Below are 12,384 nucleotides of genomic sequence, written 5' to 3' on the forward strand. Positions count from 1 at the left end.
TCATAAGGCTTAGATAACATCTGAAAATATAGTTTTTTGTTTTAGTTTTAAAGTAGACATTTGATAAGCCACATTTGACAAACGTTTGCATGTCCTGACTAATTTAGTGTACTTACCCCATAGACCAGATAGTCCAGATAGACCAGATGTTAGTGATCTGTCTGTCGCAGTGACTTCAATTTTATTTTCTGAGACTAAGCAACTAATAAAATCTTGATCGACTTAGCCCCTTTTTGTCGACTAATGGTTAACTGACTATTAGAGGGCAGTCTAATATCTAATATCTAATATGAGTATTTAAAAGAGAAAAAAATAGATAAACTAGAAATATGAAGTCCCATGACCATTTGACTACAACTAACTGGCTCAAATTTATCAAATACAAACTTTACAAAATCACATTTATTGACTTGTTGACACATTTATTGACACTAATGACTTGTGATTTAATTTGGTGCATTTTTGTTGAAAAACAGGTTACATTATAACAATTAATATAATTGATTCATCCACTGAGCAAGGGACGTGGTTAAGAAATGGACACACCCGGTTCCATGAAATTGAGCAATGTTCAGTTGTAAGCAATTACATAACTCCAACCAATACCTTCAGCCAGAGATACGATAAAAGAAATTACAATGAATCTGTATGAAAGCAGAGACACTGACAGCCTGGAATGCACCGTTTGTTTACCCATGAGGAAAAAGAGGGCAAAAGGTACAGGCTATGATGAGATGAGAAGGAAGAGGGGGTTGAAAAAGGGGAAAAACAAACACATGAAAGCTGATGACACAGCTCACTCGGATGCTACAATGAAGGAATCCCCAATCCCTCTCCAAAAATGAACATCTGTGCACATGTTTGCATGAAGACATACACAGATGAAAGACAGTGGAGAGGTTGGCAGGGGGTGGGAAGGTCCAATGTGAGAAACTGCAGACCTGGCTGAGCAGTGACAATACATGCATTACCTAAAATAATCGGTCAAATGGTAACAAACGCTTTGGGGGATTGCAGGAAACTCACTTTTACCCTTAAACATCAATAATCCCAAACCAAAGCTCTGCTGTAACGTGACAGTTATGCAAAGTAGTAAACCTTGGATGATGCATGTAGAGGAAATTCAATTTTTATCCGAATAATTATTATTACTGGTATTATTTGCTTCACTGTACTAAAGAGTGGTCTTTAGACTTTCTCTGAGTGTTTCAGTTTGCTTCAGTATGCTTGAGTTTTCGATAAGCTGAGATAACAGGACATTTATTTGTGTGTGTGTGTGTGTGTGTGTGTGTGTGTGTGTGTGTGTGTGTGTGTGTGTGTGTGTGTGTGTGTGTGTGTGTGTGTGTTTGCGTGCATGCGTGTGAGAAATTTTAGACATAGCTTCTTAAATGATTTGCATAAAATACTTAGAAACATATCTAGGGGACATAGTTGGACACCTTAAATGGGCATCTTGAGTATGCATTATGATTGGCTGAGATGGAAGTATCCTGATTTGAGTAGGGTATAAATACTGAATTAAGGTATTTTCTCTGTTGCAATCTACAGCAAACACTGAATGGCTTTATGAAAGTAGCCCTTTTCTTGCAAGAAAATAAATCTTTAAAAGACTTTTGTCTCATACCTTCATTGGGAAAAGAAAAATGCCACAATGCACCTCATCAAAATGTAATAAAACAATACTTGTTGCTCTTCTCAAGCACATCTTTCCTTGTAATTCTTCATGACAATGTTATAAATTCTGGAAAATTTCCAAGACTTTTTGGAATATTCCAAGGTATTTTGAAAAGTTTCCAGAAATGTTCCACCTCTTGGCTACCCTTTGCAACAAAAAGTGTGAAAAAGTGAATAAAGCTTAATTGATCATTTTAGCAAATGATAGAAATATTTTTGCTTTAATAGAGTGGTAACTGGCTATTAACTGCTTACGAGCAATCGATTATGATTGCTCTAAATATTCAACACAAAAACCTATTAAAAAGGTTTCAACAGTCCTTTCAACAGAAACCTACTTTCAACAATCCAACCACATTAAGTTTTAGTTGAGCACATGTGTACATCATAATGTGTTTAAAGAGTCACCAAAAGGGCATTTCCCACACAACTCAACTCTGTATATCTCTCTGTCTGTGTTATAGTCTCCTACAGTACAGAACAGACCAAACAGAGATTTTTAACTTCAAACTGCCGTAGAAGATCCACACAAACAATCTGAGGTTCAAAAAGGGGGCTATATCTAGGTCAAAGCATGTCTTGTTTGGAAATTTGCAAGCCCACCATAAGCCGCATATGACTGAAACCACAAACCCGCTCATTGTGTGGCTCTCCAAGTCTAGATCCCCTTAATTTTTACACTTATATTCTTCCTAACTCTCAAAATCCACTTTTTAAAAACAAAACATCACCTTAACCTTCAGCATATGAAAGGTTTTAATGCAGGAGCCCTACACCTTATCCCCCTTGGTAAAGCAAAGCAGCAGAAGCCCGAAGCATTCTCTGTCAGTGTTTATAACCGACATCTAAGAGCGGCTGAAAACCACCAGATGTCAAAACTGACGGACAAGCATTGAAGTAATGCACAAGAAAGAAGAGGGGATGGTGAAAGACAGAGAAAAAGAGGGCCCACGGCCAGGATGAGGTCAGGCCAAAGATCATATTTCAAGTCCTCAAAGCTACAACACTGCAACAATGATTCTGATATACCTGTTGGGCTTAGGAAACTGGATAGCCGTGAAGTTGGTGGGAATAGCGGTGGCAATAAGTGACTGTAGCAGGAGTAAACCTTCACCAGGATAAACTTACTATGCTTTTGATTGACATCTCGACCATCAAGAATATTATATATGGACAGGAATGTCAATAAATCAACCAACAAGGGGATCTTCTGCTCTCAAAGAATGAAAGGAGATCAAATGTGGCCATTTTAAGGTTTTCAGGCCGCTCTTCCATTGTTTCAGTGAAATCATCACTATGACTTTGCCCCACCTCAAAAACATTTATCCAGGGTCTGTCTGAGTGACTTGTGGCAAACTGAACAGTCAAACTAGACTAGGGGAAAATAAAAAAATCACTTGAGCCAGAGGTGGGATGGAGGTCTGCGAGGGATCTCTTTAACCACCTTCACCCGTCTGCCCAAACACACCACCACCTCAATTCGCCATTCTCTCCAAAGGCTTTTTTACATGTGTATGAAATTAGGTAATCGAACTGGCTGCATACAAGCGGGCTGAAACGTCCTGGTCTGAGGCTCATCAGGGGGAGGCTTGATGTTGGCCGTGCGAGTAATTAGCAGGGATTACAGGAAATCTGGAACATTCCCAGAGTGGTGGGCTTCTGCCCAAAGCCCACAAATGATTGTGAGAGGCGGGAGAAAAACCACAGACATAATATAGTCAAATTATCATTAGTGATTTACATTAAGGCAGTTACGATACAATCACATCACGTTTCCGTAATGCTTTAAAACTGAGGTCCCTTTTGTTAATGCATTTTCACTGTTAGTTGATTATGCAATACTTTCACTGTATTTATTAATATTTTTACATGCACTAATACATTCCTGACATTGTGTAAATGAATATTAGTAAATGTATTATGAATGAACATGAACTGCTCATAAAATAACAAATGCTTGTAAAATGGTTCATTATTGGTTTATGACAATGCATTAACTAACATTAATGAATGGAACTTTATTCTAAAGTGTTACCAACACTATGTATTTGTCTGGGCATTCATATTGCTTTGTTTAATGTCTTCTACAACCATTTAAAAGTTTATGGTCAGGAATTTTTTTTTAATGTTTTTGAAAGAAGTCTTATTTGTTCACCACGGCTGTATTTATTTGGGGGGGGGGGGGGGGGACTATATTGTGAAAAATATTTACAATGTAAGATAACTTTTTCATTTGAAGATATTTTATGTAATTTATTCTTGGTGGCAAAGCTGAATTTATCATCATCATTACTCCATTTTTCAGTGTCACATGGTCCTTCAGAAATCATTCTGATTTTCTAATCTACTGCTCAAGAATTATCAATGTGGAAAACAGTTGATGGTTAATATTTTTGAGGAAGCCATGGTGTATTTTTTTCATGATTATTTGATGAATAAGTTCAAAAGAACAGCATTTATTTGAATAATAATATAATACAAGTATTTACGGTCACTTTTGATCAAATCAATGTCCACTTCCAGAATAAAAGTATTAATTTGATTGAGGAACACCCTTTGGGAGAAGCTCTCGGAGCGCTGCTCACAGCTGGGGGAACAACACCAATGTGACTGAAACCAGCTAAAGAAAAACCCACCAGCTCTCAAATAACACACATGGGGAGTTCTGCAGAGGAATGAGGTTAAGGGAATGTCCCAGTGGAAAACTGTATCCAAAGCTTAAGCCTCTAGTCAGTATCTGCTCGACAACTCCAGCACATATTGGCCATGCTAATGCCTGATAACAAAGCCATGGGAGGAAAGGTTTGAGCAAACACCAGCCTTCGCTGTACCAGTCTGGTTTGGTATAAAAATCATCTGGAAAGCTTCCCACACACAGAGCAGATAGGGAGGTGAAAAGAGTGGGACAAATGAAAGGAACGGAGGGATAACTCTTGGACAAGACTACGTAGAAATCCAAAGGAGAGAGAGCCACCCCCCCCCCCCCCCCCCAAAAAAAGTGTAGAAAAGCTGCTTCGATACAAACACTGCCTACAATGCCGTCCCTATCCAGCAGGATGCAAAGGAACAGGAACAGACCCACCAGCCAAGTTTGGGAGCCCAGGGAGTGTCGATTTAACAGCATGCAAATGGGAAGTGTTAACAAGGAACTTCAGTGGCAGCCTGTATCTGCCTTCAAGTGTGGAAAGCCACAAACACAGGGCCAGATTTTACACAGCACCCATCCGAAATCACTCTGTACTGTGCCAGATTTATTCAGGGAAAACCACAAACTACACTAACAATGTCAAAAGAAGTGTGGGGCTTTTTTCTTCATGTCTGTGCACATCTGCCCATTCAGAGTGCACCGATGACTCAGGGTGAGTCAGAGCCCACAAATCCCGCCCCGGGACACTTTCCGAAGCGTTCCTCACATTGCCTGTGAGCGGTTCACACGCTTTGGCTCAATCAAATGCGGGGGCAGCTTCTCCTAGTAACATGTTAAGTTGCCACTATCTGCCGCTCTTCTTCTGTCAGTCAAAACTCCCTTCTCTTTCATTCAACGGTCAGTCAATCCTCTGCTGAAGGTCCTCCGGCGGAGACTTTGTTGCTGCTCCTGTCTCTAAGGACCCACTGAGGAGGTCTTGGTGGTCCCCCCGTGGACTGCGCTAAGGAGGGGGCAGACTAAAAGGAGCATCACATTGTTTCCACACACTGCACTTACCCCCCAACAGGCTGTCACTCTCAGGGTCATTTTTGAGGGGAATTGAGAGGAAGCAGAGAAAGAGAGACTTTCACATTTTAAAATCTGTGGAGAAAAGTCACAGATCAGGAAAATCTTGAACAGAACATGGATGTAACCCAGAATCAGTACGGCAACTACCTCTGAAATAATTATGGAAGTATTTTATGAAATTTCATATGAATTTGCATGATGTGATTTATATGGAAAGTATGACTTAAAAAAAAAACATAAGCATGATGTTCCACTCCTAAATCTGCAAAGCAGATCATACAAAAATGTACTAATGAGATTGTACAAATTCATTTGAATTTTCCATAACTTAAAATAGTTACAAATTACCATGAGAGTGTGTTGGCCCGGTCGCATGGCACTACTCTGTTCTCCTCCTGACTGCTCATTACCAAACAACGCTCTGTTCTCATTCACAAGACTACTTCCTCCTGATAGCCAAACTCAATTACAGGCAGTTATCCACAGGGGTCAGGTCACTGAGAGCAAAGCCACAGATCAGCTCCGCTTCAGTCTGTCCCACAGCAGGGCAAACGTGAACTGCAAAGCCATCTGACCATATACAGACAATCAAGACTTTTACAAATATTTGATCATTTTCATAGAATTATTATACTAGGCAAGCAATTTGAATGATCTCATATTGATATTAGTACATTTAATTAATTTTTCACTACCAGACTATTTAAGCAAGGTAGTTGAAAAAAAGGTTACTAATGGAATTTCCATTTAATAGAGAAAAAATACCTTTCAGTCTGTAAGATTTAAAATAATAATAAAAGTAATAATAATACTTACTATACTTGACAATACTCAACAAGGATGCATTAAATTCAACAAAAGTGACAGTCAAGACATTTATAATATTGTTTATTGTAAATATTTCTATTTTGAATAAATTATATTCTTTTGAAATCCTGGAAAACATTATTACAGTTTCCACAAAAATATAAAGCAGCACAGCTGTTTTCAGCACTGATCATAAGAAATGTTTCTTGAGCTGCAAATCTGCATATCGGAATGATTTCTGAAGAATCATGTGACACTGAAGACTGGAGTAATGATGCAGAGATTCAGCTTTGCCATCAAAGCAATAAATTGCATTTTACAATACATTAGCATAGAATAGTTGTTTAAAATTGTAATATCTCATTAGAAATAGTTAATGGACGTGTTACCTGTCATCTACTTTAAAACGGAATTAGAAGGGTGTTAATGTGTAATAAAAACTAAATTCACAAAATACTGAAGTATTTTCACTTTATTATTCCAGTAACATATAATTTAATGAGTGACATCTGCCATGATAATGGTAAACACAGCTGCAAATAGTGACAACAAACATGATTTGTTCATTCATTATCGCACTTGAGCGATTAGCCTCTGATTAGCCGGAGTGGTGGGGAGGGGGCTTGCATGCTCTGATCTGACACAGTGGCATACAAAGGTCTTATTAACACAGCATAAATTAACTTCTTACTGGCATGATGAACTCCTTGTGACTCTCAACCCATCTGACTGTCAGTGGAAACATGTTTTACCCAAATAAAACAGCTTAATTACATCTAATTTACAATCTTATCTGTAACGCACTGACTACATTCCCAAAACTCCATTACGGATCTAGTTACAGTACACACACACAAAAAAAACAAGAGTTAAGAGTTCACCAATTCTATCAATAGCTGAAAAAAGAAGTAGTAGCTGAAGTAGTTTATAGACACACAAGGGACAGGGAAAAGGGCAGAACTACTTCCTGCAAAGTTCAGTGTAGACCTGCTAAGAAATGACACAATCTTTCAATTACCTCTCAAAGTGAAAATACAAGGCAAGCAATAATAATAACAGTAATAAAAGACTGGCCTGCAAAGATAAATCTATTATGCTGATGCATCCAAACTACAGGCCAAAGATCAAGTATGTCTAATTCAGATCTGATCTGTACAATATCAAGAGGCCAGCGAGGTGATGTCATCGCCTTTCGGAGTCTCAATGTACTGAAGTAATTAAGAGTGGGATGAATCTTTCAGGAGAAAGGGGGAGGAAAATTGTTTGATCTTTGCCATTGTCCATACCTGATGCATGACATAAGAGCAAACCGCCAACATAAAGCAAAGTAGATTTCTCCAGAGCAGGGAAAAGCAATCTGCTGGATCACTATAAGGAGCTGTTGACAAGGCAAGATACCAATCTGGTCAGTATTAACCACCCCTCCTCTGAAACATTTGAAGATGGGCCACCTGCCACTGGGCAAGAGTCACTTGACACACGTGTTTTACGACATCTAGGCCAATCAAACCATCACAAGCAGTGAAGCTTTTTATAAGGCCAGGCGGTGCTTTTGGTTTAACTGAGGTTTGGAGGATAAGGGCAGTTTAGACCTCAGCAGGGATCTATGTACTTCATGGTTAAAAGACCTATGACACTTCCTAAGGTGCAATAATCCACAGTCCTCTCAAACTAAGAGGATCTAGAGAGGCACTATGAGCATGAAGAAAGATCTCACCTCTGCTCAACCAAAAGATCCCTGCTCTCAAAACCTCTCCAAAACCAGGCTCATCCAGCAGAGATATACACAGAAAGATTCCAACACCAATTTCACATTACAACCGCCACCTGAGAGCAGCTTAGTGGAAATGGCAGCATCAATTGGTAAGTGGTCTCTGCAAACTTATTTGCTAGGGGTCTTAAACATGATACTATGACTTTTACTAAAGAAAGTGCCATACACTTCTACTTGGCGTCTCTAAATCTCTTAAAGACACAATTAGATTTTAAAATATTTTCGCTTCAAGGGTCAAGGGTTGTAGTGAAGTATTTAAGTAACTCATCATCATTCATTAAGCACATTTGTTGGAAAAATAGCTAGAGGCTGTAAGAGGCACAGCTTTAAAGGGATCATTCCATACCTGCATGCATTTCTTTATTTAAAGATCATATTTAAAAAAAAACTTTTGACAAAACAGTGAAAGTAAAAGAACATCCTTCAACATTTAATTTAAAGGTTTGGAACAACATTAAGGTGAGTAAATGATAGCAGTTTTTTTTGGATAATTAATTTTATGAAAAGGCTTTTTCTGAAAATTCCTTACATTTAAATAGACATAACATTACAGGAAGAAATCTGTGATAGGAAATGCATGATGATAGCAACCAAATGAATCCCTCATTTTAGGTTCACTTCCATATAATGTACAAAAAGTCTTTAACCCTAAGATCTCAAGTTAGAAAATTGATCTTTCCACTGCAAAAGATACTGCAGGAAATCGGCCATTCCTGCAAAAGCCATAAACGTCAGATTTATGATAATAACAAAAGCAAGACAACATTCAAATGAACTGGTCTTTGAATGAAACCACCGGTTCAAACAGCCTTTCTTGCTGATGAGTCGCTGGAAACACTGAAAAATCATCATGCATGGGATGTAATATTGACTATTTGCCTGATAAGTACTACGTGTAGGACTGGCTCAAACCATGAGGATGGAATTGTGCTTCAGGACTACAGAAAAATAAAGAAGACATGTTTCGACTACAAGGTGAAGAAGGCCAGCTCTGAAAGCCAGAACCGTGGGGCCACTACCAGTTCTATTAGGTTCTCCTGTGGACCATTTTCTCCCTGGCAATAGGAGACATTGTTAAGCCAAAGCAGGTCTATTTATGCTTCCTTTTTTGCTTTCTAAGGACCTCCACCCCTCGGTGACATCAGACTTTGTCACTTTCTCTGTATCAATTATCTCTGTCTTTTATTGCTAACTAAGGTTAGCCTTGTGCAGGGTCCCGACACATATTGTGCAACATTGTGAGAGGTACACGCTCATTGCAACTAAACCTCTAAACGAGCCTTTATAATTCATTCTTTAAAGCCATCACAACAAAATTTGACAATAAAACATGAGAAATGCAGACATGTTGGGGAACACTCAAAGTTTGCATCACGATGACACCTCTGGGAAGACAATGGACCTGTTGGGCTGGTGTAAAGTACAGGAAAGACTCAGGCTCAATTGTTTCCCATTACTTAGAAGAATCACAGGAATACACTATATATTATGCAACAATTCATTCTGGTCCTTAAATTTGATTAAACAAAGTTTCAAGAGTACAGATATTTAGTTTATATCACCATGTGTTCCCTGCGTTCTAGATCAGAGTATGTGAGCACAACGTGTCTAAAAGGGATTGATTACAAAACACTAAAATCAAACAAATCACAAATGATATGATGTATCGATGCACAGCATAAAACAGTCGATATATATTTAAGATTTATGTTTTTTTTCTCCATTACTTATTTTTCTATATTCCGCTTCTAAAAATAAAGGCTCATGGGCATCTAAGGTTCCATGTAGAACCTGTAGAACATTCTATGGAACATTTCCACAGCACAAAAGGTTCTTTATGGTGGAAAAAGGTTCTTTGGATTATTAATGTTTTTCACACTCAGAAAAAAAATGCATTTTAAGAACTGTTTGCTGAAAGGTTTTTTAAGGAACCAAAAATTATTATTCTATGGCTTCATTATGAAAACCCACTTTTGATACATTTATAGGGATACCGCATTTGCAATTTTTTTTTAGAGAATTTAATTAAATGCTCATGTTATATTTTGGTTACATTTGTGATTCCATAATAAATGTAAAATAGGCACATAATTTTGTGATACTTATATGCTGTTTGCAGGCCCCTGAAAATTCAATTCAAGTTTATTTGTGTAGCGCTTTTCTCTATGCAAATCAGCTTTACAGAAAGTTAAAGTTTCTACATTATATTTAGTAAAAGCTTATCAGTGGTGACTATCTCAAGTTGAGGTCCATACGGTAAAAATCAAGCCATTAGTTAATGTCATATAATCACATGGTGCACACTATTAGCAATGATTATATGTTGCTATCAAACTTATTGCAAAATTTGGTTGCTTTGTATGTTGTATGAAGGTTGGCATCATCTGAGGTGTGTGGCATCATCAGGAATATAATCAAATTGTAAATGCTTTGGTACATGATGTATTTGCAAATGCTATACTGCAGTATACTGTAGTCGTGCTGTTGAACTGAATATCAGCATGGCTGTGATTACCTGCGGCCTCATGCTCATGAGATATTGCTTAACACTTTATAAAGCAAAGAGCATGTCATGCCAATTTCAGATGCTAGTTATCTAGTGAGTTTCCTTAATATCTTTGCATTTTGCATTTGTTTATGAATTTGCACAATTTCGTGTAGATCCAAAGCCTTAAATACATAGAAACATAAAAGAAGGTCTCCTTGATGAACTATTCTAACTGGCGTCCGAGGCAGGAAAACTTTCTCCTTTATTTACGGGGAAATAAGACCGTGATTATAGTCAAACTGTGTCCTGAGGCTAGTTTCTCCCCCTCGTTCAGGCTTGAAGTGGAGCTAAAAACTCCTCCGCCTCATCCCCGCTCCAGATAAAATCACTGCATTTACATGATGAGCATTAGCGCTTCTGATGTCAATCACTGTCCGATGACTGACTCTCGCTTACAACGACAAAGTATGGCACTTTGAAACAACGACAGCATCCGGGGGTGCGGAGGGGAGGAACGACGGAACACTTAACTTAAATTAAATCACGAGCTGCATCCCGTTTTATAAAATGAAGTAACTGCCTACTTACAATCTGAAGTGCGCTAACGTTCTGGAGAAAGCGACTTAAAGGGACAGTTCCATCCTAAGGAAAAAAAACTCAAACTATTTTTTTTCCCAAACTTCTATAACTTTTTACTTCTGTGAGTTTAAAAACGATGTCAGATAGAATTGTAGTCCCATCATTCATTAGGATTGCAGTCATCTTATTAATGCAATGCAAGCGAATGGCGACTGTCTTCTCCATAACATCACAGAAGAAAATAACTAGTATGGAACAAAATAAGGACGTGTAGACAGTATTTTAATATCCCTTTAGTTAATAATTGTTGGTAATGTGCTAGTCACCTTAAAGACCTAAAAAATTAATGGAATCAACCATTTTGAAGCCAAAATGATGAATGAACAAAAATATCTGAAAAGCACAGTTAAAAAAAAATAATAATAATAATACATACGGCAGAGATAAAATACACAATTTATGCACTACCTACCTTTCCGAATTATGTCATTCACACTACACTTTTATGTTTAAGATAGGTAGCCTACGTAACTTTCTGCTTTTAAAGTCATAGTGTTCAGATTTTTTCAGAACATTTTGACTTCCAAGTGTCAAACTAGTTTGGGTTAATAAAACCAGTGTAACTCACCATGGACTCCTTTGTTGGGGACATCGTTGACGTTGAAACCTTTTGAACTGTAGGCAGTTCTGACTTCATTGCAGCTCTTTGCCTTCTGGTCAGCTTGAGCCGACGCCAAAACCACCAGCGACAGACATACAGTGAATACAACCAACATCTTCTTCATCAAGGACTGCTTGAGCAATCGAGCCGCAACAGCACAAAGTAAAAGAAAACAAAAAAGTTATGTCACGAAATCTCTTCGATTCGTACTTCTGATTTCCTCATTGGGATGCGGCGCTTCTGTTCAACTTCTTTTAGTCGCTCGAATCTCGCGAACTGGATTGTCTTGAGCAATAAAAACCGGGCCTCTGAAGAATAACGAGCGAAACAAGTATAACAAATAAAAAGCGACCAAAAGCAATAACAAGCATTAAAGTAGCCTACTCAAGACTTTACGTTCTTCGTAGCCACTTATTTTTTTACGAAAAACAAAAGCAAATCTGCGCTGCGTCCAGCTCTATGCACGCGCACACTTTCAGTGCTGTAAAGGTGAGGTAGCCTACTTCTTAAATCAGTTTCTTCGGTTTAAGAGATCCGCGAGGCAGTTTGCTCTCTAGGAGGAGAAGAGAGAAAATTGCGATAAAAGTTTTAAGAAAGTTTTTCCCCTGTCGCGCTGGTGAGCAGTCGGGACGCAGAGTGCAGATCGAGGAGTCGCTTGTGCGCGCGGCGAGATCTCACTACAGATT

General features: G+C 38.3%; 1 protein-coding gene across 1 annotated transcript in view; it reads right to left on the minus strand.

Annotated features, from left to right (window-relative positions):
- Window positions 1-12,381, minus strand: part of LOC132113591 (glypican-6-like) — a 38,577-nt gene extending 26,196 nt beyond the window's left edge. The window contains exon 1 of the mRNA XM_059521431.1: window positions 11,666-12,381. Coding sequence (XP_059377414.1) covers window positions 11,666-11,822 — 157 coding nt within the window. The 5' untranslated portion in view covers window positions 11,823-12,381. The remainder of the gene's footprint in view (window positions 1-11,665) is intronic.
- Between the last annotated feature and the right edge of the window lie 3 nt (window positions 12,382-12,384).

Source organism: Carassius carassius, chromosome 33, assembly GCF_963082965.1.
Source record: "Carassius carassius chromosome 33, fCarCar2.1, whole genome shotgun sequence".
Lineage (NCBI taxonomy): Eukaryota > Metazoa > Chordata > Actinopteri > Cypriniformes > Cyprinidae > Carassius > Carassius carassius.